The 27356-nt window shown below is 47.0% G+C and overlaps 1 protein-coding gene, 1 long non-coding RNA gene and 1 pseudogene across 2 annotated transcripts; all 3 read right to left on the bottom strand.

The window, feature by feature from the left end:
• Nucleotides 1-28: 28 nt before the first annotated feature.
• On the bottom strand, nt 29-3094 carry LOC117843121 (uncharacterized). Its single transcript, XM_034723684.2, is given in 6 exon segments — nt 29-348; nt 445-590; nt 934-1247; nt 1250-1474; nt 1985-2157; nt 2469-3094. Coding segments are annotated over 6 exon segments (1371 nt in total). The 5' UTR covers nt 2941-3094; the 3' UTR covers nt 29-307.
• Nucleotides 3095-3881: 787 nt separating this feature from the next.
• LOC117843123 (uncharacterized) lies at nt 3882-6101 on the bottom strand. The gene is made up of 2 exons (XR_004637610.2): nt 5549-6101; nt 3882-4156 (listed from the first exon to the last, which is right to left on the bottom strand). It is a non-coding gene; the product is annotated as an uncharacterized lncRNA (long non-coding RNA).
• A 5565-nt stretch (nt 6102-11666) lies between these two features.
• LOC117844414 (cysteine-rich receptor-like protein kinase 10) lies at nt 11667-19853 on the bottom strand (annotated as a pseudogene).
• Nucleotides 19854-27356: the final 7503 nt, after the last annotated feature.

Raw genomic sequence — 27356 nt, 5'->3', positions numbered from 1 at the left:
AAATATCCAGGCCAGTTTCTTAAAATAATTACGGTCAATACTTCATTAATCTAACTTGTAAGGTTTGATTGGTAGGGTAATCGAAATAAAATGTTCTTCCTTTGGCACATGCTTCTCTCTGAACCTTATATTTTTTTGGATGTACATGGTCTTGGCAATATCATACATAGATGTATCTTCAGGTATTGGTTTGTCCACCGGGACGATCAATCACCACTGTTTGAATCAAAGAGCAACTAAGTAACCCATTGGCTATGGCAAGCGAGAAATTGGAGCATGTTGACCGAGCGTCGGTCATCACCAAATTTCACCAGCTACTGATCTCCAATGACAGGAAGGTAATCGTTGCTGCAAATACATGTTAGCCAACAATTTTTATCAAGGTAATTATACTGCAGCAACCTAGGAAGGACTAAACCAAAATGATATCAGCAGGCGCGATACCTGTCGATTGCAGGGTCTCTACTTCTGGTGTTGGAGGAACTTGAACACAACACAACCGAGCCCAGCTGCTTGAAACAGCAATATCAGGAGGACATCTGGGTTCAGAAGGCTCCAACCGTAGCTGATCCAACAACAAAACCACGCATCTGAAGGCGACATTAATTGTTTGGGATCAATGAGGCAGTAAGGTGAACAGTAATAAGATTCAGGGATGTCTGCACTCTGCACAAAGTAGTGTTACTTGCCAACGCACATAATTGCCGGAATCTGACCCGAATTCGAGTTCCGTTTCAGCAAAATCATTGTGGACATGGGTGTCAACATTTAATTCGAAATTTCTGGTGTCGATCCAGCAAATTTAAAATTTTGAACGCAGTACACTGTACACAGTAACATTCTGCATTCATTTGAGTTATTTGGTGGCAAATTTCACTAATCGTTCTGCTCATCGGATCTGGATCGAATGGGATTTATAGAAACGTCGCTTACACCCGGAGTGGATGATGCAAGTGGCGTCGCCGTGGCGGACCTTGCTCCCTTCGCTGCACGTCGAGGAAGCTGACGCTGCACGCGCCGCCGTCGACCACGGCCACGGCCTGCCTGTGGTACGGGCACAACCGCTGCGCCTCCCGGAAGGCCAGCGCGACGCAGGCGCCGCAGTCCTTGGACCTCGCGCCTGGCCGCCAGTAGCAGTAGGCCGACGCTGTGACCTGGTCGTGGCGGCGGCCGGCGACGCTGCCAACGGAGCAGTTGCAGGAGTTCGCGTTTACCTCGGCGGCAACGGTGGCGGCGAGGCGCCGGAGGTTGTGGCCTCGTAGGCGCTGCCGGGAGCGTACCTGCCCTGCGTGCCGCACATGTGACCGGGCGTGAGGACCAGGCGGCGGTCAACGACGGTGGCGGCGGCCAGCGCCGGGAGGACCGCCGCGAGCGCGACGAGCGCCGCGGCGAGACGCATGGCCGGAGGAAGATGAACGCTTTTGTTTGATGATAATTGTGCTCTAATCCGGGCGATTAAACAAAGTACGGTGGACTAGTTGAGATCAGGGAGTGGTTGTTGACCATTGACTACTAAAGTGTTTGATGACGAGTCAACATTGGCCAACTGCACCAAATTAACACACACTTCCTTCCCTTACTTCCTTCTCCAGGAGCATTTTCAAGAGATCATTTGATAAACACGTGTCATTGTGTTGTGTATAATTGTCAACACGTCACCTATCACTATCACTAAACAAATAACGCCCGTTAATTTCTAAAATAAAAGGAAAACTGGTTTTATCACGACTTCTGAAAAATACCACTGAAAGAATTCGCACTTTCGCACTTGTAAAATACCACCGGCAAACGTTAACTAAAACTACTTTTATTCACCGAAAACCTATTTTCCTTTTCGTTTAGCCAGGTAACATGATATGAATTGACGCTTATACCCCTGAGCTCAAGGCCAACAAAAATCGCAGGGAGTTGCTCTTATTACATGGACCAAACCGTTTACATGATTGCAAATTGAGAGCAGCAACTGAAACCATAATTGTCATAGATAGATCCTTTGCATAGTGAGACATTCTGGTGACTTCGAAGCTTGAGTAGCACGCTCTGTAAAGTTCTTCAACTCCATCAGTTCGTCCTCCGACATATAGCGTGTCAGTTCCTTATTCATGTTTTGGAGCAAGTCAAGATATGATGCATGATCCGCATCTGCGGCTACAGATTCTGAAAACATATATCATTTGTAAGTGTCCATCTCTCGCCCACCACAGGATAAACAAGTAATAACATGCATCATCCACTTTTTTGTTCTACCGTGATGGATTTGTTCAAGTTCTACCTCACTGGATGGTATGAGCAAATTAAACTATATTATTATTCCATTATTGCATCAACCTCACAACACATACACTATACTAGGAATATGTAAGATGTCTACCATCCCAATTATCAGGAGTTGCTGCTATCTGCCCATTCACATTTGAACAGCAAGGACCTAATGGGGGCTTGTATTGCGAGGGAGAAAGATCACTTACCCCCGGCGCTGCCAAGGCCCATGCTCTGCTCCCTCTGCTGGACGTCGTGGAAGCTGACGCTGCACTCGCCGCCGTCAACCACGACCATGGCCTGCCTGTGGTATGGGCACAGCCGCTGCGCCTCCTCGAAGGCCCGCGCGATGCAGGCGGCGCAGTCCGATGGCCAGCCGGCGTCCGGACGCCAGTAGCAGTAGGCCGAAGCGGCGACGTTGTCGGGGCGTTCGCCGGCGTGGTTGCCGGGAGAGCACCTGCAGCCGGACGCATTTGCTTCGGCAGGGATGGCGGCCGCAAGAAGCCGCAGGTTGGCTTCGTAGGCGCTACCGGGAGCGTACGTGCCCTGCGCCCCGCACTTGTGGCCGGGCGAGGGGGCCGGCCGGCGGTACTCAGTGCCGGGGGCGGCGGCGGCCGTGGTCAATGGCACCGCTGGGAGGAGCGTGAGCGCGAAGAGGGTAATGGCGCGAGCGCAAGCCATGGTGATAGGACAGCGACTGAGAATACTGAATAGCGTGTAGGGGATTAACTAGTATACAGTAAGCCCCCAAGGCCCTAGCCCCTAGCGTGATTGTCTGACCGCTGACTGTTTCAGTAACGTTCGTTGAAGAGTCGACATCTGCCAACTGCAAGACATTTTGATTGGTTCACAAGTAACCCATTCTATATAGCTGCTCTGCGCTCCACGGTCCTGTTGGAGTTGACCATCCGCAATGTGTTTACACGAGGCACTATGTTGAACTACGGGTTGATTAGTACGTTGGAGCACGACCTGGGCCTTGTTTAGTTCCCAATTTGGGAGTGGTCAAATTGGCATTTTGACATAAATGCGCAACTGTAGCATTTCGTTTGTATTTGTGAATTATTGTCCAAATATTGACTAATTAGGCTCAAAAGATTCGTCTCGCAAAGTACAACAAAACTGTGCAATTAGTTTTTGATTTCATCTACATTTAGTATTCCATACATGTACCGCAAGTTTGATGTGATGGGGAATCTTCTTTTTGCATAGTGCCAAAGTTGGGAATTTAGGGTAACTAAACATTCCCGTACAAGTTTTAAAGTCGCCACAGTGCCTGCCTCACTGTGTGAAGGATGATATCTATGACATGTAAAAAATTGCATCGATGTAAATGGTTTGATCCATGAAATAAAAAAGCAGCTCAGCATACATACTCCCTAAAACTCGATGGGAATTTAAAAGCAAAGGCGAGGGGAGGGGGGATGCGACCTAGTTCGCGTCGACACCACGGCATGTGAGGTGGTGGGGATTATAGGTGGGATTATAGGCCTGCTAATGGGCGCTGTTACCTTGCCCCGAAATTTATGGGAGTCAATTACAAACCCACTCCGTCCCGCTCCATTTAGCGTGGGTGTAACCAAAGCACGTAGCAGTAGGTTAAACCCAAGAATGCCTTCAAGTTGTGCATCTCAACTGAGCGTTGCTCACTTTGCTTGTAGCTAAACATAATAAATACATGTTCCTACCTCATAGCATAAACTTTCTGTACGAATTAGAGTTGCGAATTATACAACCAGTCAAGATGATCATGGCAAGAATTTATCATCCAAATTATACGCACACCCATCCATCTTGACAAAAGAACCTTTGGTAACCAGGATGTGTCACTTCTGGAGCTCGAAGCTGAGAATGGTTGTTTTCTCCATAGAGCGAAAAGCTGAGAATTCTCCCCTCCCTGATAGCATTAAGAATGAAATCGTTATCACAAGTTCACAACCATGACTAAGCCAGCGTTAACTGGGAAGCTGCAGTTTTTTAGCATTAAGAACGAAATAAGAATACAATTATTATCAAGCCTGGGCATGCTTTTTGACAGGTACCTTTTTAGCTGCAGAAGCTGATCCTAGCTACATGATTAGTTCATCAGACTATACAGATTAGTTCATCAGACTATAACCAGTACAGATGCTCAAGAACAAGGAGAAATCATATTCAATAAAGGACACCAACCTCCAAAAGCTAATCAGAGAGGCAAAAGCAAAAATACCCAAAACTAAGTATTGGGTTGACTGCAAAACCAGATAAGAACACTTGTAGTTAACTACAAGCAACTAAATTTGTTTACACTACGCCAAGCACACACAGGGCTCACAGATTCTCTACTTTCCTCATGGCATGCTACTCAATCACACATTCACATTTCTCTTTATTTTTTTAGATGCACAGATGCAGCAAACTCCAATTTTCAGGTACACATAGCATATTGTTCAAAAGAACTAAGAACTGACATAAATCTGAGAAAGAACAAACTGCAGCATACTGGAAAAGCTTGAGAAATAACATACTGCAGCACATTATATACTGACCTAGTAAAATTGCTGACTGAAATTTTCAGAGATGATTGAAATATTACAAAAAGATTCAGAAATGGAACTGAAACACCATGTCAGTGCACTACTGCAGTAGATATGGATTCTAAAACACAAACAACGAAAATCTGACCTAACCGCAATAATCAATCCAGTAACAGGTGAGAAATCATTTTTTGTCCAGCACCGGTTCATTGAGAGCAAGAGACACAACCAATTGCAAGCAGATGAAAAATCATAAAAAATCCATTGGCTTCAATTTTCAGTGACTACAAAATTTAGCTAGGTTGCCACTGGAATTGACTACAGTTAAAGGATGGTGTGTCAGATCTCCCAAGCGCATAACCAAGACATATGTGACTGCTGCAGAAAATCATGTTCCAGTTTGCATTCCATTGTGTGTATAAACAAGTGTGGCATGCTATACTTGCCAACTTGACTGAAAGAATTGGAGAAATATGGCTGCACAGTCAACGAAAGAAGTGGGCCTGTTAACAGCCTAATACTGATGATCATGCAACTACAGCACCCATGATGCTTCTCAGTCTACGGAGAATGAGGCCCTTCTGCTCTTTAACACATTATAGGATAAGGGTACTTGCGAAATTTGATAGGAAACATATCTTCTTTGAATTGCTTCCAGACTCAGATTAATTAGAAATTTAGCTGTGGATTTGTCCAATTATCCTGACTCCAAACCAAACACTTGGTGCCAGTGAATCTAAATTAAAGAATCCCTATGTATTAGGAACACTCACCGATGGACCAGGCAAGAACGGAGCTGCTCACGGGCTACCGTTAATCTGGACCTCCTTGGCGAGCCGCACAGATCAAGAACCTTCTCCCGCAGACTAGCGAGGCCACCGTCATAGGACTCGAGGCCGGCGCTGGAGCAGCTAATAGCCAAGTCAATCCTTAGCAAGAAGGGAAAGGGGGATGAGGAGAAGGGGAACAGGATGATGTGGAGGAGGAGATGGTGGAGGGCAGCTAAGGATGCGCATGACCTTTTTTTGCGGGAGAGGTGGCAACGGTACTGGTTGGGTTTGGCGGCGGCGGTAGTGGCTGGGGCCGGCGGCAGCAGTAGGCCGTCTTGCTGCGCGAGCAAAAAGATGCGGCTTTCCTCCGAAATAAACTAAGGCCTTGGGCCGAATTTGCTTTTGTACAGTATTTGGGTCTTCTTTTTGGACTTTTGAACTAAACGGCCTGCCAAACTTCAATCCAAAATCGGCCTTTAGGATGTCCCGATTTCGGCCCAAACTTCACAACCTTATCCAGCGGCAGAGCACCGGCCGCACTCCCAACCCTAGCACTGCCCGCAGTCACGCTCCCTCTCCCCCGCGCCGCTCGCCTCTCCCCCACCGCTCTCCCCCTCCCCGCCGCTCTCCTCCTCCCCCGCGCCGCTCGCCCTCTCCCCCGCCGGTGTCCTCTCCACCGCCGCTATCCCCCTCGCCCGCGCCGCTGTCGTCTCCCCCGCCAGTCTCCCCCTTCCCTGCCGATCTCCCCCTCGCCCGCGCCGCTCGCCCTCTTCCCCGCCGGTGTCCTCTCCCCCGCCGCTCTCCCCCTCGCCCGCGCCGCTCGCCTCTCCCCCGCCGCTCTCGTGTCCCCCGCCGCTCTCCCCCTCCCCCACCGCTCTAGGAATCCCCCGCCCCGCTGGCCCTCTCCCCCGCCGCTCCTATCGTCGCATCCGCTCCAATCGACCTTTCCACCACTAGATCCAGGACCTACTCGATCCGCTGCACCGCGTCCGGTACCGGGTGCATCGTTGTTGACGCCGACGGCGGCGATGGACCACTTCAACGACAAAGGGGACGGCGCGGAGTTCAACACCGACGGATCCAGACTCCCCGCGGGCTTCACCGCCGGCGGATCCGGCAACCCCGCGGCCTTCAACGCCGGCGGATACGGAGATGGCTCTTCGGGGTTGGACTTCGGCAACATCCCCGACTACGACGCCGGCCACCACACCAGGAACTTGTTCTCCCTAGCGCCGCCGGGCTCAGGAACCGGTGCGTACAACCCCTTCACCTCCGTGCCGTATCAGAGCTCGTCGTCCACCTTGCCCACCCCAAGCCAGATGGGCATGTCCGGCCTCAACCTCAATGCAACCTCCGGGTGGCCGAACATCAACGACTACGAAGGCATCCTTCGCTCCGACGACCAAGTGGGAGGAGGCGGCAGCAGTCGAGTCGGCCCTCCCGGCAGAGAGCCTTCCGGCAGCGGTGGCCAGGCCGCGGCTCCCTTGCCTCATCAGCGGTGTCCTACGGCCAGGGCCCGCGGTTCCCGGTGTCGTGGCGCGGCTCAAGCAGTGGACGCCGACAACAATCCGGTACTTGTTCCCACTCCCACTCCCCCTTTTTACTTCCATGATATGGATATGTGGGTACGCGTACATTTATCCCTAGTGTGCATGAAATGTATTACTTAGTCATGGTTACTGTCAATAGGAGTTCATGCATTGCTTGTTCAATTACATTGTGCACAGAATGAGCCAAGCAGGGCCAAGTGGACCAAAGAGGATACACAGGTGTTTTGTGAGCTTTACTGCCAACAAATTGAGTTGGGTAACTGCAAGAATGGCAACATGAGCAAGTGGGGCTGGAAAGATGTTCAGGAAAAGTTCCTAGCGGCGACTGGCAAGTTTCGGAACAGTGAGCAGTTTGGTTACAAGTACAAGCAGTTGAAGTTGCTTTGGCAGTTCATCCAAGATCTGCGGACAAAGTGCACAGGCTTGGGGTACAGAGAAGATGGCTCTGTGATTGCTAGTGATAAGTGGTGGCAGACCAATTGCAAGGTTAGTGATATGTGAACACCTCATATGTACTCGTTTCCTTTTTGTCGTAGCTACTGAATGTTTGTGTGTTGTTATTTGCAATGCAGGGGCACGCCGACTGGTATGATCTGAAGGATGGATGGCCACAATACATTGATGAACTGGACCACATGTTCTGTGGAGTAGCAGTGACTGGAGATACCTCCTTTGTTCCTGGGGTCAGTCGGCAGATCAACTTCATCAGCAGCGGCGAAGAAGATATTGCTGATGCTGACTGTGGCACCCCTCGCAGTTGTGCGACCCCAGTCAGCAGTGGGAGCAAGAGGAGCTCAAGCAGCATCCGCAGCACAGCCACAAGCCCCAGCAAGAAGAACAAGGGCGGTGTTGTTCGGAACATGAACAGCAACATGACAAGGTTCAACTCCAGTTACGATCATAGGACATCAGTGATCCAAAGGGCCTTGGAGGATAAGATGAAGGAGGTTGAAGATGTGATGGACAAGAAGAAGCAGCGACGAGATGCTAGGAAACAAGAACAGAAACTAGTTACAGATTCAGCGACAGAGCTTGGAGTGCACCTGATGGAAGAACAACTCTGGAATGGTGTCATCAAGATCTGCATGCATGATGACCTACGCAATACCTTCCTGTGCACACCTGTTGAAGCAAGGCTGTCAATGATCAAGCAATATGCCTCTATGGTGTAAACCAGATCCTATGTCTTTTGTGTGTGCTTGGCATGTCTTTTGTGTGCTTGTCATGACTTGTAGTTGAATTAAGTTGTGTTGGTATTGTTTATGTTGTGATGATGAACATATGATGAACTATGTTGGCAAATGCTATATTAACAGCATGGTTGTTCAATTTAGAGCAGTTTGGTTATTATTTGTTAAAGTTATTGCCTCTGTCTTCGAACACGTGTTGTTTCACTGAAGGTAGCAGCATTTAGTACTGTGGCTACCAATTGAATTCTACTAACTGTTGCTGTGTTATTTTGGAATGCGCAGGATGTTGATGCTCATTTTGGTGCCCAAGTTGAAGCTTCAGTGGACGAGGAGGACCAGGAGGACGACGAGGACCAGGAGGAGGAGGAGAAGTTGCTGGACGAGTGGTGGGAACTATTCTGGACATTGGTGGTAGAAGACGATGATGAAGCACCATTTATCTATGGTACGTATGGATATGCTATTCATATGGACAAGTATTGCAATAGAGGACCGTATAGGAATCCACCATTAACTGGGGAGCAATGGGTAGTTAACAAGCTTGCCAATGAAACATCCTGCTACACCATGTTTAGGGTGACCCCACACATGTTTTATAGGCTGCATGACTTATTGACATCTGAGTATGGACTGACAGCATCAAATAAATCTAGCACTATTGAGGCTCTAGGAATGTTCCTTTGGATATGTGGGGCACCACAATCTGTTAGGCAAGCAGAGGACAGATTTGAGAGATCACTATACCACTGTGCATAGCCTATTCTACAAAGTCCTCAATTGTCTGGTAGACCTATCTGCCGACATCATTAAACCTAGGGACCCAGAGTTTAGAACAATGAATCCTAGGCTGCAAAACAATCGGTTCTACCCTAAATTCAAGGGTTGCATAGGAGCAATAGATGGCACTCACATTCATGTAGTTGTGCCAAGTGCAAAGTTTATGCAGCACATGTGTAGGAAGGGCAAGACAACCCATAATGTCATGGCCGCTTGTGACTTGGATATGGTCTTCACATTTGTGCTTGCTGGGTGGCCTGGTTCAGTGCATGCCATGAGGGTGTTTGACGATGCAATGACAACTTACAGCGACAAGTTCCCAAAGCCACCTAGAGGTACACACAACTGTTTGTAGGTCAGTAGTGTTTTCTAATACAACCATTGTAAACTTACAGGTACTTACTGCTGGTGTAGAGAAATACTACTTGGTGGACTCGGGGTATGCAAACCGCACCGGCTTCCTGGCTCCTTACCGCCAGACCAAGTATCACATCCAAGACTTTCAAAACGCGCTCGAACCACAAGGTATGAAGAAGATATTCAACTTTGCACATTCATCTCTTAGAAATGTGATCGAAAGGGCGTATGGAGTGTTGAAAATAAAGTGGCGCATATTGTTGGACATCCCGGCCTATCCATCAGAAACGTAGACACGGATTATATGTGCATGCATGGCGTTGCACAACTTCATTAGGATTAATGGTGACTTTGATAGTCACTTTGGTATAGTGGACAACAACATTAACTATGTGCCTGTTGAAGGCACTTAGGATCAGCCGGAAACAGTGCCTGCGCCGGAGAGTGCGGACATGGCAAGCATGGATGCATTCCGAGACATGCTTGCTGAACATTTGTTTGCTAGGTCTTGAATAATTTGTGTTTGAGGACATGTAATTGTTTATGTACCTTGTGATTAGGTGTAACAATTTTTGGTGTTGTGAATCTATAATAATTTGCGGTGCACTTGAGAATATTTTCCTTGAAGTTTTGTTGTTGAAACAGTAATGAATTGTGTTGTCATTTGGCCTGGTTCAGTGCATTTTTTTGGAGGACAACAAGTCACGCTGAATTGCTGGATGATAAAACAGTGCATTGCAAACTTTGTGAAGTCCTAAGTTGGGACCTCCAAAATTTGGCCTGAGGGCCCAATTTCGGCTGAACAGTAACTCCCAAGTTGGGAGGTCCCAACTTGGGCAACTAAACATGGCCTAATCCAACCCGCGCCCAACCCACCTTTGCAGTAAACCCGCCCCGCCCTGCAAGCAACTACAACCCATTCATACCCATCCCAGTAAGCCGCATCTCAGACTCCGCTCCGAAATCCCCATTTCCACCTGCCCCGTTAGCAGGCCTAGTGGGGAAGGTGATACATGAGATTTGAGCAGGAGTAAAGAATGAATGAGAGAGATGGAGCCAGCCCTACATGTTAGGTCTTAGGTCTATGTCATTGCACAGTTAGCATGCTGTGTAGACGGTTTAACTCAAGCTATAATGATTAGATAATCATATGGTACAATTATCATGTTTGGAAATTTGATTGTGCGTTTTGCAAGTTTGGGAATTGAGATGACATAGCGTTACAAGTTTGAGATATACGATGTGCTTCACTCTTATTTTTTAAATATATTTTTGGGAGTAAGCACGGCCCCATTTATAACTGGATCCAAACTGATTACATAATTTAGTAAATTCAGAGCAAGAAAACATTGCATAAAGTGAAACGAGAAGCACACATAAATAGGCTATCTATTTTTCCTTGATATCAAGTCCACAAATTTAGCCTACCTCCATAGCATGGTCGCTCTTCTATGTTGTCCCTCTATCCTAGCTATATCTCTCTACCCAAGTGCCGTTTCTAAGAGGACGTTTGGTTTGATGCCAATATTAACCCTACCAATGTTTCGGAAGTTGACTGAAAAATCTCAATACGTTTGGTTTGACGCTACTTGTTGCCAAATAATTGGCTCGCCGATAGAAAGACGGCCTGCTGTGGGCAAAATCCAAACAGCCCCCTAAGAGCACCCACAGCGTGGGCGTCGATGCCCACAACAAATTGACTGCGCACGACAGGGAATTGGGCCTCGATCTCCAAAGGCTGCAGCGTGAGAGCACTGGTGTGGAACCCATGCGGTGAATAATAAATAAAAGCGAGAAACGCTGCTTCAGCAGTACGAGATGACCCTGAACAGTGGTGGCCCATGCTTCACCTGCGTAACTGCGTTCACGAAATTATTTTTAACGAATGAAGCATCGAGGAAACAACATTCACCTGGTTTTTCTGTTGAAGCATCGCCCCATGTAGTGTGTATTTGGATGCCCCATCCTTCTCTTTCCTAACCGGGCATCGACTTTTTGGCACACTGCGGGTGCTCTAAGTACGAGGTATACATGCATGATGTGCGATAATATGCAGACCGCGTATATATATGCAGAAAGCGATGAACATGTCTATTTTCATGTCAAACATACAGTCCAAGCTAACGTTTTAACCAAACATATCTGGACATGTGATTCAAAAGGAAAAACGACAATAAAGAGGGACGGAAATCATAATGAGTACGTAATTGGTAGTAAAATTGTATTACATTAGATAAATAATTTTGATTTGTCGCTGGTCCAAAATTTATTCACGAATTTCTAACAATGATATCTCCTAAAATTACTAGACTGCTAATATATATAATTATTATACAGAACAGTAATTATTCAAGATACTTTAATTTGTAATCAACTTAAGTTCCAGTACAAGAAATTCTCAGACTACCATATAACTTCAATATTCTTCATGATTTCTCTATTCTAAGGAAGCTCTCTTTATCTTGGCTCAGGTTCTATGAATGACACCTCAGTTGCTGACACGACTGCTGGCTTGAGGGTGGGTCCGGAAACGGTTTCACGTGTCTCTAAATCACTGCTGATATCCTGTATGCAAAATGCTGGCTTGGATGGAATTTGGAGAAAGGGAGTATCAGTACCAAGAATGGCATTTACCGTTGACATCCTTGGTCTATCTATTGGGCTCTGTTGAACACATAGCAGTCCGACGTGAACACATGTCAGTATCTGATCTTCAGAGAAACTGCCCAGAAATGGATCAACTATCTCTAGAGTTCTTCGATTGGTCCAGTGCTCCCATATCTGCATTAGATGGGTGAGTTCTTACTGCACGGAATTAGCTGTCGATGGAGATCAAAAATGGTGTTGAGTACTTACAAGAGCTAAGAGGTCAACAGACTGCTCGGAATTGTAGAAGCCACAATTTCTTCTCCCTGTTACGATTTGCCCACGCATGGCATATTCTGGTGCCATGTATCCGCTGCAGGAAGATTTAATGTACTGTTACTAATAGGTGCATTCTATGGTACTTAATTAAGCCATGGTTGAATACATGAATTCACTTACAATGTTCCGACGATGCGGCTGGTAACGTCCTTTGTTTGGTCTTGTTCAAATAGTCTCGCCAAACTGAAGTCTGAAATTTTTGGATTCAAATCCATGTCTAACAGAACATTGCTTGCCTTCAGGTCTCGGTGGATTATCTTCAGTTGTGAATCTTCGTGGACATATTGTAATCCTCGGGCAATTCCACTTATTATTCTGAACCTCATTCCCCAGTCAAGCTTCTTGCTCTTCTCAGGATCTAAACATGGAAACAAATAATACTGGCTCATTGATCTGAGTGGAATTTGACTAGCAGCAGATACTCTAATACAAATATGAAAGTTAAACTTTACCAAAAAGAAATGTGTCGAGGCTTCTGTTGGGCATGTATTCATAGACAAGAAGTTTCTCATGTTCTTCCAAGCAAACTCCGACAAGCCTTACAAGATTTTTGTGGTGAAGCTTAGCAACCAAAACAAGCTCATTCTTTAGCTCCCCCTATTCGTTGTTTTGAACCTTGTGAGAGTCTCTTTACTGCTATTTGTTCACCATCAGGAAGTTTTCCCTGTGGAAGTGGACATAATATCTATAGCTGAAACAAATATAGGTTTGAAGGCATAAAGCCATACCTCTTATGAGAAAATTGCACCACAATTCCCTAAATTATTTGAATTTTAGTTTCATTTAGGTCCCTAGCTAACATTATAAATTATTATTTTGGATTCATAAACAAGAATATATCTAACTTTCTCCTTATGTTACCCAAACGGAATATATTGCTGATATGGCCAATTAGGATCTGTTGGCTTGAGTTGCTCCACACAAGTTGGATGCAATGCGCTGCTAGAAATCCTGCACGTCATCACTTGTGAAAAGTTCACAATGACTTGCCAAATGGGTTTCATATATTACAGGCCTGGGTGAACAAATAACCACTGTTTTGCATGTGCACTATCAAGTTCACCCAAGTCCCAAAATGCTTAAGCTGAGAAAATATGATCAACATACTCATAGGCATAGAGATGGGCGCCTGCAACGTTTTCTTTTCTAAATCGTACCGACCAAGACTTAAAGTCAAGATTAGTTTTTGAGAATGTGTGTGAAAAGACTAGTCGAATGTAAGGTGATATTTCAAGAGTAACGTTGGTGCAATTTTCTCTTCCTCCTAGTACAGACATTAGTTGAAATAACTATAATCCATCCAAGTCAGGAAGTTTGGATGAGAGATCTAAGTATAAGATGATGCGCACCTTGTAGACAGCACCAAACCCTCCTTCCCCAAGCTTATTTCTTTCAGCAAAGTTCTCCGTTGCAACTTTCAGTGTTGGGAGATCAAGCATGGGTAAACTAACGCTTTCCGTGCTTTCCATGTAAGACAAATCTGTGAAATGACAATAAGTACCATAACAATGAGCAACATGAAGAAACAAATGAATCTCCTTGGTTTTCATGAAATCAATAGAAACTTTTATCGTAAGAGACAATAATATCCAACTTAATCAGTTGCGAAGTTCATTTGGTTCGCTTAATTTTTGTACAATTGACTTCAATTGACATCCATGTTGCTGTTTTCTTTGTTTCTTCGAGTAAACAAGAACAAGTATATAACCGCATTACTGTGATTTTGGCTAGTAACGTTTTGTGACTACTTGGATTGGTTGTGGGAATGCTATGAAAAAAAATAAAAATGGTTTCATAGTAATGCAATTTTATAAAGTGACGTTTCTAAAATACATAATAATAGGTACATAAGTCAAAATAATTTCTTGGGCACTCCCTATTTATGCATCCAAAACATAAGGAATCAAGAGGACTTACACGGTAGTGACACTTGTGGTTTTCTCCTTCTCCACATGCCAATAATGAAGACTAATGTGGCAACCAAAGCTGAAGAAACTATTCCCAGTGCAATGGACAAGACGGTGCTTGATTTATTTCTCTTTCCTCCTGTACAATAATGGCTGACCAGTATAAGTATGTAACTAATCTGGTCATATATATGGTGATACAAATCAATCATTATGTGTAGTACTCCCTCCGTTCCAAATTACTATTCGTTTTGCCTTTTCTAGGTATATGACTTTTGCTACGTATCTAGACATAGCATATATCTAGGTGCATAGCAAAAGCTACGAATCTAGAGCCGTAATGAATAGTAATTTGGGACGGAGGGAGTACGTGTTTGCTGCAGTCTGCAACAACTGGAGTAAATTGGAAAAAAAATCTACTTCTTAAACTTCAAATCCTTCCTTTTCTTCAGTAAAAATCTTGGAATTGGAACTCACCTTCGTCGACGGATGGTGTGACAGCCGGGCCGGGGCTGGGGCTGGGAGGTGCAGAAGGGGCCTGCCGGAGAAGAGGGGATAGAGTTCAAACCGGTAGTTGCATCGCAATCCCAGAATCCTCTCTCCCTGCCTGCCGCTAAAAAACTTCATCTGCACGTTCAGTATCTGATCGAGGCAGGCACGGCAGTCGTCGGGCGACAAGTCCGGCGTGCATTGCGCCAGCGCATAGATGTTGAGGTTGCTCTTATCGAAATCCTCCACTCCGGTGCCTAACCGTGACGAAGAGTTTACCGCGTAATCCACGAAGGCGTTGAGTAGAACACCCACGGCGGTGTCAAACGCCACCGCAGGTGAGGTCACGTTCTCCCCGTTGGCATTTATGCACTGGTTGTTGTTGTCTATGGAGGTCAGGATTCAGGAAGTTCTGGTCGGAGAAGCGGAGGTAGCAGGGGTCGTAGTAGATGGTCACAGGTCACGTCCTTCTTGAACGCGCATACCTGCTGCGCATCCTTGAAGGCGTTGGCGACGCACACAGCGCAGGCTGAGGCGTTGGTGTCACCATGGCAGAGTGTGAGGACGTAGACGGTTTCCGGGACACTGCCAGCGGTGTCTGTGGCGAAGAGATGGGTGGGAGACGAGGAGGCCTTGTCGGGGAGTGTGGTGGAGAGAAGCTTTAGGTTGGATTGGTAGGTGCTGTTGGCTGTGTAGTTGGAGTCATTATTTAGAAACGAACTGCCTAGAGCTGCCGATTATATTAATAAAGAAGATGAAATCCAGACTGAACGATAACATGAAAAAGGAAAAAACGGAAAAAATGATGCAAACACCAACATGTTAGATTAGGTCCTCAACGCATGCCGCAGCACGCTCTCACACGCAACTCAACTCTACAATACATCAGCCGATTGGATTGGGACATCAACCGTCGGCGAACTCCACTCCTCTCAACATCTCAGTGACAGAAATGAAGCCTTACCACAGCCCGTACCACCATACACACGGTCTAGAAGTCGCCAAAACCTTCCAGCGTAACCTAGCGTCGACGTTGAACCAAGAAGCAGACTGCACCGCACCGAAAAAGCCACCGCCATGCAGGACCTTCTGCCGTAGTGCCGCTGTAACATCACTCTCCACCTGACAGGGTGATAGCACCGAATCCGGACCTCTCACAGGCTGCCTCGCAGTCGCCGGCACGATAACACAACGCGTGGGGGCCTCGCCACATCCGACGTTGGACGCCCGCCGCAGTACTCCACGTCACAGATTCGTTTCTTTTGTCGCTGTCAGAGTGTTCAGTGATATTGCCCCGCTTCCCAAGATCTTCATTGATCAGCCAAGCTGCCGCAGTGTGTCGACCACGCCTCGTAGCTTCACCCTCGTACATAGCCTTCTCCGCCGTGTCAGCAAGCCAAAGAAGTCGCTTGCGCCATTTTCCGATGATGTACCGCACCGGATAGCCCAACTAAGCTAATCAACCCGCCGCGGTCCGCTGCAAGCCTAGTCGTTCCACGCTGCTGTTGCCGCAAGCGCCGTCCTCCGACGCAGTCCCACATCGGACTAATCGCTGCCAAGCAACGTCAGCAGCCGCGGTCCACTGCAAGCAGCCAAACGACAACCATGCAATAACTCCTAACCGCCACCATAACTTTGAATGCTTGCACATGGGCTCGGCAACACCCATTCAGCTCACCACGCAATGGAGTTGCCACCCTTGGCTGTGACCTCCTATGACAATGGTTTAGCAATGCCACGAACCAAGTTGGATATTTAGAGACGATGCCTCCAAGGAGGGCACAACACCAATGGCGCCGCCATCGCTCATCCAGAATCTGGATAGGGTTTTCACCCAGAGAACCCCGTGCAGTAGGGTCGTAGTTCCAACCTGACACCCCCAACGGGGAAGACGACGTCCTAGGATGCCACCATCATGTCCACTAGCACGAAGGCCGGTGAGGGCTTCCGCCCGGAGCAATACAACCCCTCGCTGCACGTACATGGTTCGGCACTCCCGGACTACTACTACGGTAACCTAGCCGAGGTGCCGCCGCCGCCACGCCTCAACTCACCATGCCATCATACCTTCACCTCCGTTTCTATCGCCACCCTCCATCCCTGCCCACGCGTAGCGTCCTCCACCACCTGCACCTCCCTGCCAACGCCACGCGGCCGCTTGCCGTGCTCCTTCCGGCCACCGTACTCCTCCCCACCACCACGCGCTCTCTCGACCGCGCTCCTCTCGGCCGCGCGCTCCTCCCGACCGCGCGCTCCTCCCAGCGGCGGCACGAGCTCTTCCTGGCTGCGCGCACTTCCCGACCGCGCTCCTCCCAGCCACCGCACTTCTCCTAGCCGCCGCGCTTCTCTCCCGGCCGACGCTCCTCCGTTGCCCACGCCGGCTGCCCGGCCTTCATCCGCGAGCGACCGCCACCCACCGAGAGTCCGCCGGCAGCTAGGGTGCGCCTAGAGGATGAGCTTGTCGGCGATGCGCGCGAGGAAGACGTTCGCAGTGAGCTGCCGCTCATTGATAGATGGCCGCAAACCGCCGCCGCCTGGGTCCGTTGGTCCCCCCGCTGAGCAGCGAGGCAGAACCACCGCCTAGCACACCGGCCCCCACCAGGCCTATCCCCGCAACGCCCTCGGCTGCCCACGCCACCCTCCCTTCTCGCTCCGCCGCCCGCTCCCCTCCGGCGCCACCGGTGAGGCGTCGTTCTTGGCATCCCGGGCGTGGTCACCCTCCTCCTCGTCGGCGGGCTGTCACCGGCCGCCACCCTAGTCTTCAACGGATCCACCCTCGGGACCACCGGATCCACACCTGCCAGTGCCGGATCCGGCCGCCCACGCCGGCCCCGCCATGGCCGTCCTCTCCATTGACTAGGCATCCGTGTCTGCCTGGACCCGAAGGGGGGAGAGCCGCCCCGTCGCCGTCTCCAAGCAATTGTATTCGAACTAGTTGAGTATTGAAAAGAAAGGATAATCAACAACTGTGCAATAGCCAACATTATAAAGATGGGCCCTTATTATGTAGAATATGGATTATACTTCCAAATTTTCTAGATACACTCTATGCGCTTTACGGATGCTATGCTACCATTAGTATACTAGTATAACCTTAATACGACCCCATCATTCTCGAAATGATCCCAACACTGTGTCTAATCTAATTCATCAGCTACTGAAGCTGTGATAGTAATGTTCAGCGCAAGCCAACTAAATAAGTAAATGGACACTACAATAACTAATACAACTAATCGAAATCTGAAGCAAAATAGGCGGAAAGTGGAATTGGACCAGACATAATCCCACGAGAATTAAATGTAGAAAAAATGGTTACCGGCTTCACCGCCCATCAAGGACTAGAAGTCAAATGCAAAATGGCCGGTCCCGGCTGGATCGCCCTTTCACTGACTTCAAGCACCAGCGCCGACTGGATTACGGAGAAGCGCGGCAAGCCGAGAGTGACGGTGGCTGGAGAGGAAGAATAGTCACACAAGCCGAGAGGCTAGTTAGGGTTTAGCCCCGTCACCAGTACAGGCGGCATCGGCGCAATGCTATGTCTGGTCACGGACTTACGGGACGAGAAGCAGGATGCTCCAGCGGACGGCATTATGGGCCGCCGGGGACGGCGACCGGCCGACGTGCGGCGAGGCAGGAGCGCAAGATGGCCCACGGGGACGAGGTGAGTGAAAAAATAAGCGAGCAGTGCCAAGCCCAGCTCGGTGTCGGCGCGGTTCGGTTTCGGCCCAAGGTATCACGGGCCTCTTTCTTTCTAGGCCGCGTAGCCCAAGTGGACTATGGGGGAATGGGAGATTCCTCTGAAGGATACTGATATGAGATACTTCTTTGACTTTACGCAACAAAAATTCAATTATGATAATTGATGATAACATGTGAAAAAAGATGTACGTACTTGTATAAGATATACGAAACTATAGAACATCTACCTTTTTCATACCCGTTGATAGATTTTTCATGGGCTATATCAAGCAGATTGATGCTGATGTAATGATACAACCTATACTTTCTGAATATTTGTTCCTTTTCCCCTTAGCTTGGAGGCCTTCTCCATTTGCCAGAATAAACTATGTACATGCCAAACTCTTGAGTTGGTGAACTGTAATCACTAGTTCATTTCCCGAGTACAGATTCCTTTCCCTTACCGTAATGTAATGCGAGCTCATTGATTTTAGTAAGATTGATCAAGCATCGTGGTCACATGTATATATCAGTGTTTCCTCAGATGATAATCTTTTTTGCAAGAAAACTTAGAAATTTTAGCAAGAAAAACCATCCGTTTTTAGTTACATTCTATTTTGGCAAGTGTCCGTTTTTAAATGACATGATTGTTTGTCTTGCACTCTGCATTTTTAACACAATTTCCCTTGCCAACCAACCAATGACGTTTTTCATTGTTCCGGTTTGAATAATTTCCCAATATGTATTGTTCTTTTCCGGCGATTTGAATGAGAATTTCTATTCTTAATGCACATCTTATCCATCTTAGCATGAGCAGGATCGAACATGCAATTACCACGAGTAGTAAAACAAACTGGTGGAATGAAACAATCAAATTTATATCATAGAGGGGCCCGGGTTCATAACAATGTAAGTTACAAACACAATAATAATCAACTCAAACTAGCAAGCTGAATAGTCCAACAAACAAACACCACACCATTTGAAACCGCAAATAAATTAAACAAGGAAGCAATTATAAAAAAAAGGAAAGGAAGGAAGTATCCGCCTTTGCCTTCTCGGCATCCTCCTTAGCCTGGCACTTTTCTTTGGTCATACGAAGCTGCTTGCATACTCTAGCGACGTCGATCTTCTCCTGCGCAAATGCCTTCAGAAGACTGCAAGCGCAGTCTTGCTTTCCGCTGGATAGAAAAATGACACCTAGTAGCATGTCACAGCACTTTCCAACATCTTCCTCAGAGGTGCCATCAATTAAACCGAAGCGATTCAATACGGGTTTGGTACATGATGGGCCCTTGGTGATGAAATCAACCTGCTCAAGACCCCTGGAACAAGCGACCTCCACCGGGGCTGCGCTGCCTGGCACTGGCAGCGAGAGCCCCAGGAGCAGCGCCGCCACCAGAATCAGGGCCTGCTGCTTCCAGGGCTTGGCCATCTTTGAATTTTGTGCGTGTGTTGCTACTGTACGTATGGCGATAATAATGCTAGTGTGTTGTGTATGTTGGGAAGCTGGATGTGCGATCGATGCTAGGTGAGTACGTGGGTGGGCCTCTTATAGGCTCAGATTTGCCGAATTACATATAAACTAATTATAAGCACGCGCTTGCTTGCTTCAGGCGTGCTCCTTTTATAGGTTATATATCAAAGTCCACTCTTCGAGTCCCATCCCATGTGCCTCGAGTTGCAATTGCAATTATGCCTAGCACATGGTATACATAGTTTAGCAAAAGACGTACGAATCGCATGGGATTGAAGCGACCGAGGTAGCTGGAGGCCGGCCTTTTCTACTCCATCCGTTCCTTTGCAACAAGATTGGCAATAATCGTCACAATAAAAATGAAACACGAGGTAGCCAGCTATGCCGGCCTGCTCGATCGGACACCTATAGCTGGAGCCAAAATGCAAAATCTCAAGTGTTGACAAAAGGTTAGCCAAGCTAATCAATATTTTGGTCCATTCTGGATTTCTGGGCTAACTTAGCACGTAGTGGTAGTGGAACGCATTTCCTTGACGCCAGCAACCAATATTGCTTCAAATCCGCATTGATAAGCTCATTGGAATTAAAACTTACAGGTGTCTGAATGTGTGCATGTTGTAAGCAAGCCCTGCTCCATGGGCCATCTACCGTGAAATGAGCCGCTGCTCTTGGACGAGATGTACGAATACAGCACCTTTCCAGTTAAGTTGAGGTGGAGACTTGTTCATAAATTTAACCACAAGCCAGAAGAGAACCAAAATCAGACCTCAACAAAATATGTGACCACAGGGGCTAGATACCTATACAAGTTCTAACAAAATATCATGCATAATTTTGGTGTCTAGCTAGAAGAGAACAAAATCAGACCTGTACCCTTCAACCTTATCCCAATGTTCAGTTGTACCAGATAACTCAGGTGTGGCAGGCTAATCAGCTAGGAGAAGAAGAGGATCCTTTACTTCAGAAGCATGATGCTTTAGTGAAATCTTTATAGAATAGACTACAGCAAGGGTACAGAGTTCCTTGTGCAGATTGAAGATTCCTTTGAAGAATAACGCTATCTCTTACAGAAAAAATAAGACATTTGTTTTTTCCACCCAATTTCCAGTGGCAGAATTGATAGTTCAGTCAGATGCCACGTCTCAAAAATTCTTCTAAAAATACCGAACCCAATCGTTGCATAAAAGTTCTTACCCTACTTTTATGTTTACGAGCTAAAGTTCTAGCACATGAAAGTCAAAGTATATATTTTAGTCGATACAAAGTATATGTTCCCTATGCTAATTGGGTTCATTAGTTATGGTCAACAAACAATACGCACCCAAGGGCTAGGTAAACGCCCCGTAGTAAGAGGCGCAGTTATGAACCCTGTGGACCACCCCCGTGGGGGCGGTGAAGGGAAAGCTGCCATTGGTAGAAAAAAACCCACAACCCAATACCGTGAAAGAGAAACTTCCCAGATCCAGGGAAGCTTATCATAAAGGGCTTCAACAAGGGGTTTTATTTGTTCTTTGAGCAAAAAGATAAAGATCGGATAGATTCAAACCGCAATTGCAAAGGTAATAACTACAATGCCAGCCCAAATCATGATCTTCACCAACTTGGATTTGGTTCTCTTGCAAAAATCCGTCTTATTCAAAACCTCAATCATCACATCCCCTCTCCCACTTCTAGTTCCTATGATGCACTGGGAGCTTATAGACAGAAACGAATCAGTTTAAACAGTCCCTTGTGGCTCCGATGGAAACTAGATCAACGTGTCGTTGGGTCAAGAGAAGTTCCGATTGAAGTCAAAAAGATAGACCTTGGTTCTATTTCATCTCTTCAACAAGTTTAGTAATAAGCATAACGGCCCTATTGTTCCGATGGAGAGAACAACCTATAATTAGCTTTTCGGGAAACTTCCAAACGAACAATTTCAACGAACAGAATAATTATAGCCTGCACAATTGCTGCAAATAAAGCTAGCTGGAGGCCGGCCTTTTCTACTCCATCCGTTCCTTTGCTACAAGATTGGCAATAATCGTCACAATAAAAATGAAACACGAGGTGGCCAGCTATGCCGGCCTGCTCGATCGGACACCTATAGCTGGTGGCTGCCGTGGAGCTGGAGCCAAAATGCAAAATCTCAAGTGTTGACAGAATTGATTGATCGTTTTTTTTAGATCGATTGATCGTTAAAGGTTAGCCAAGCTAATTAATGTTTTGGTCCATTCTGGATTTCTGGGCTAACTTAGCACGTAGTGGTAGTGGAACGCATTTCCTTGATGCCAGCAACCAATATTGCTTCAAATCCGCATTGATAAGCTCATTGGAATTAAAACTTACAGGTGTCTGAATGTGTGCATGTTGTAAGTAAGCCCTGGTCCATGGGCCATCTACCGTGAAATGAGCCGTGTGTAATTCTGCTCTTGGACGAGATGTACGAATACAGCATCTTTCGTGTGATACAAGCCAGAAGAGAACCAAAATCAGACCTCAACAAAATATGTGACCACAGGGGCTAGATACCACTACAAGTTGTAACAAAATATCATGCATAATTTTGGTGTCTAGCTAGAAGAGAACAAAATCAGACCTGTACCCTTCAGCCTTATCCCAATGTTCAGTTGTACCAGATAACTCAGGTATCTTATCTTACTATTACTAATTGGAGGCTGTTTTAAAGTCTCCACATGAAGCCACCTAGAAATCCTAGGTGGACATTCTAAAAAAGAGAGAATTCTAAAAAAACAAAAAAATAATAACAATAAGATTTTTTTTGCAGTCAGTTACATATATTTTTTTGAGACACCGTGCTGCTAGCTCCTGCCAATGCAACCAGCAAAGCAAGCAGATAGTAAGATGACATGCATGTGGATTCATTGAAACAGATTCACTTAGTTGATTCTAAATCGTATCTATCCTAAAAGGATCTTTAGCTAATACAACTAACAAACAAGATATGTGCGTGCATAGTCCCTAGCGATGACATGTAGACATGTATTGCAATTTCTTTTTTTAAAAATATGTCTATCTCTAAACCAACAAATAGAAAAAATATCTATCTAAATCTAAATCTCTTCCATTCTCACACGCCTATTAAAGAGAACACAACCAATCCAATCCACGTTCCATAGAATCCATCTAAAAGCTTGCTCACTGCGGACGGCATTTGACGGCAAATCAACGAAGGATCATCCTCTCCAAATAGCTGGACGGCATCACCATCTTTATCTCACCAACCTACAGAGCTACAACGATGTTGTAGAGATCAACTAGGTAACCTACCAATCACCCTCCCCTTTTCTATATGCTCTAAAGAACACGTGGAGTAATTATAGGCCTATAGGAGCTGACTAACCTAGATTAATATGAAAAATATTCCAATATTAAAAGCAAGCAGATAGTAATACTTGCCTTTGAGCATTTTTCTAGAACTGTTATTCCTATTGAATGTTCAAGTGCTACGGCCGGGTTTGGCCGCACTAAGCACAACTGTCGCTGATTGGAAAAGAGCCCACCAGAAGAGGCCCAGTGGCCCATGCATAGCCTCTGTAGCCCTCAGCATGATCTTTGAGAATTTTGTTCTTTTTTTATATTGGAATGAGATAGACTAATTTTTCGCCCTACCCTCAGTACTGTAGTTACGAAGATTATGTCCTGTGTCGTGCTATGGGTCCTCGATCTGACCGCATGCATGCAAGCATATTCAGATTGTATTTTTTTTTAAACGAGCTGACAGGAGAGCTGCCACTATATAAATAAAGGGGAATGCCCGAGGGCGAAACACACTAGAAAACTTTACATGCTGCGCGCTGCAAGCTTAGCTCGCGGACAGAAGAGATAAAAGGAACAGGCACCCCTATATACACTCAACTGCGCCTTGCAGCGTCAAGAAACCGCTCCAGGTGCACAGCACCTGCCGTCACCCACGTGGTTGCCTCGTCCCTTATTCGAGCCACTAAGCGGGGGATGGATTGTTCCTGATGATGGAAAACCCGCGCGTTGCGCTCTTTCCAAACCTCCCACAGGACTAAGATGATGAGAGATCTCAAGCCTTTTTTGTCAGCGACCTGCGCGCCTGCTAATGCCATCCACCAGTCATGCAGAGCGTCATGTGGAGTCCAGCATTCCGGTTCAATGGTCGGGCACCTCGTCCACGCGCTTAGTTGAGCCCAGACATTCCTTGTGTAATTGCATGCGGTGAACATGTGTAGCCCCGTCTCTTGAGTTGCTTCACAGAGAGCACAATTTGGGTTGCACGGCCATCCCCGGCGTTGCAACCGGTCCGCTGTCCAAATTCTGTCCTGAATCGCCAGCCAGCTGAAGAACTTACACTTTGGGGGTGCCCACGGCTTCCAGATGATGGCTTCGAAGTTGGTGTTTGTGGACCCGAAGAACTGCGCTCGGTATGCTGAATTCATGCTATAGTGACCGTCGGCCGTCAATTTCCATCGAATGGTGTCCGGGACCCCTAGTCGAAGTTGCAGACGGCTCGCCGCATTCCAGAGTTTCTGCAGCTCAATGAAGTGTGTGACCGAGAAGCTCTGGTGCTGGAGGTCGATATCTGCGACCCAAGCATTGTCTGTGATGGCTTCGCGCAGCGATCTGTTCTTCCTTTTTGAAATGCTGAAGAGGTTGGGCGCCATGTCCCGGGGCCTTTGGCCATCGATCCAGCCACTGTCCCAAAATGAAATTTTGTTGCCATCACCGATTGTTATAGTGGTGGCTGCCGCGAATAGCTTACGGTCAGCCTGTGTGCAGGGGACATCACAATCATCCCATAAAGCGTTCTCATTCATCCATTGTTGCCATAGCCAACGCAGACGTAACGCTCTGGAGAATTTGCCCAGGTGTAGAATCCCGAGACCACCCCCTTTCTTGTGTCTGGCAGACCGCGTCCAATTCACCTTACATTTCCCACCAGTGACATTCTCATTTCCGGCCCAAATAAACTGCTTTCTTTTGGCATCAATGGTCTTCATGATTTGCTTTGGAGCCTGTAAAGCTGTGAGTAAATATACCGGTTGGGCTGTCAGCACCGATTTGACAAGTGTCAAACGCCCAGCTGCAGTCATGTTTCGTGCATTCCAGCTGTTAAGTTTCCCTATTGCCTTGTCGACCAGAGGCTGGAAGTCTACCGTTTTAAGACGTGATGTAGATAGCGGTAGGCCAAGGTATTTGGTTGGGAAAGTTCCGAGCTTGGCTGGCATGTTCTGTAGTATATCTGTTAGCGCTATCCCTTGACAACGAATAGGTAAAGCTGTTGACTTTTGAAAATTTGATTTGAGCCCAGTCGCCTTGCCGAACATATTCAGTATGTTCACTAGCGCATCTATCTCCGCTTTTCTTGGCGCAATGAATAGAGCCGCATCATCCGCATACATTGAGATCCGACATGAAGGCCCACGGCCTCGTAGTTTGGAGAATATACCCATTTCCGTTGCCAGATGTAGTAGCCTTTGTAACGGGTCAATTGCTATGACGAAGAGGAGCGGTGAGAGGGGGTCGCCTTGACGTAGCCCCCTCCTGTGTTTTAGAGGTGGATTTGGGACCCCATTTAGTATGACCCTAGAAGAAGACGTTGACAATATCGCCGCTATCCAATCCCTCCAGCGTGTCAGAAAACCAAGTCGTTGCATTAGTGTAAGCAGATAATCCCACCTAACGGAGTCGAAAGCCTTTGCAATGTCCAGTTTAAGGAAGATGGCCTGCACTCCGTTGCGATGGAGACGTCTCACTGTATTGTGTACCGACATAAAGTTGTCATGTATACTCCTCTTCTTGATAAAAGCGCTCTGACATGTAGAAACAATGGCGTTCATGTGTGGTTGGAGCCTTAGCGCCAGCGTTTTGGTGATTATTTTAATGAAGGAGTGTATCAAGCTAATTGGTCTGAAATCCTGGACCGAGTCAGCCTCCTCTCTCTTTGGTAGTAGTATGATGTTCGCCGAATTAATGAGGCCAAGGCTGTTACATCGAAGTGAGTAAAAGGCGTTGACGGCCGTCATTACATCTTGTTTGATAATATCCCAGCATGATTTGAGGAAAAGACCCGTGAAACCGTCCGGTCCCGGAGCTTTGTCTGCCGGCAATTTGTCAATAGCCCTTTTGATTTCATCCTCGGAGAATGTTGCATCAAGTGAGGAGAGGTCATGATTGTTGATCCCCAGGATGTCCCAATTTAAGTCTGCCCGTCGTGGTTGTGGCTGTTGCATGGTTCGTGTAAAGAAGTTTTGTATCTCTGCTACTTTTTCTGCATGTGTACATGCCCAGCCGATGTCCTTCTTTAACTTGTGGATGAAGTTCCTACGACGCCTAGCGTTTACCCGTCGATGGAAAAAACGCGTGTTTGCGTCGCCCAGCTTTATATTTTTTGTTCTACTGGCCTGATTCCTACGTACTCGTTCAATGATAGCCAGCCCCATGGCTCGAGATTTTAGTCGGCTGCGCAGCAGCCGTTCACCGTCAGATAGGGGGCGATGTTCCTGAGCTATGTCCAATCTCAATATGACCTCTAGGGCCATGTATAACTGCATTTTCACGTCAGGTATCAGATGGTTAGACCATTCCCGTAGTGCGACGGCCGTGTGATGAAGCTTATAATATAGGCGGTGGAAAGGCTCGACGTGTGCTGTCGGAGCGGCCCAAGCTCGTGTGACCGTGTCCCTAAAACTTGGCAGCTTCGTCCAGTAATTCTCGAATCTGAACGACTTTGGTCGTCTAGGACCACCTTGATTGTAAAGAAGCAGCGGACAATGGTCGGAAAGTGAAGTTGACAGCGCTTGAAGTGCATGGTTGCTGAAAGCCTCTTCCCATTGTACATTTGCGAAAACTCTGTCAAGCCGAACCAGAGTGGGGTTTCTCCTCTCATTACTCCACGTAAATTTTCTGTTGTTGAGTCGGATCTCACGGAGGTCACATGCATCCAAGGCTTCTCTAAACATGTTCATATGTCGCCGGTTTATTCTGTTATTGTTTTTGTCGCTCGCTTTGTAGATGAGGTTGAAGTCGCCAAGGACAAGCCATTGGGAGTTATTTTGCGGTTTTGTAGATTGCAACTCGGCAAGGAATTCGGCTTTCCTACTAGCGCTGGTCGGACCATACACTACCGTCAAGACAAAGGTGTTTAAAGATTCTAACATGGTGACTGTCGCCGTAATGTGGTGTTGTCCTATGAGCACGTTTGATAGTTTGACGAAATTAGCATTCCATAAAAGGAGAATGCCTCCTCGCGTGCCTGAAATGCCCCCCGCTGGCTTGTAGCAGTAGTTGTCGAGCCTATGCCCTCCCAAGAAAGCCGCTGTGAATTGGTCAATGTCAGCAAGCTTGGTTTCTTGAAGACACGCAATATGGCATAAGGTGCCCGTAATCGTTTCTCGGACTGTGTCTCTTCGTGCTCTTCTATTTAGTCCCCTCACATTCCAGCATAGGATCTCAATATTCATTTGCACCATATTGGAACAGACGTAGATCGCG

This window comes from Setaria viridis, chromosome 2 (assembly GCF_005286985.2).
Source record: "Setaria viridis chromosome 2, Setaria_viridis_v4.0, whole genome shotgun sequence".
Classification (NCBI taxonomy): Eukaryota; Viridiplantae; Streptophyta; class Magnoliopsida; order Poales; family Poaceae; genus Setaria; species Setaria viridis.
The sequence above is the reverse complement of the archived record's forward strand: the minus strand, read 5'-3'. Positions and strand labels throughout refer to the sequence as shown.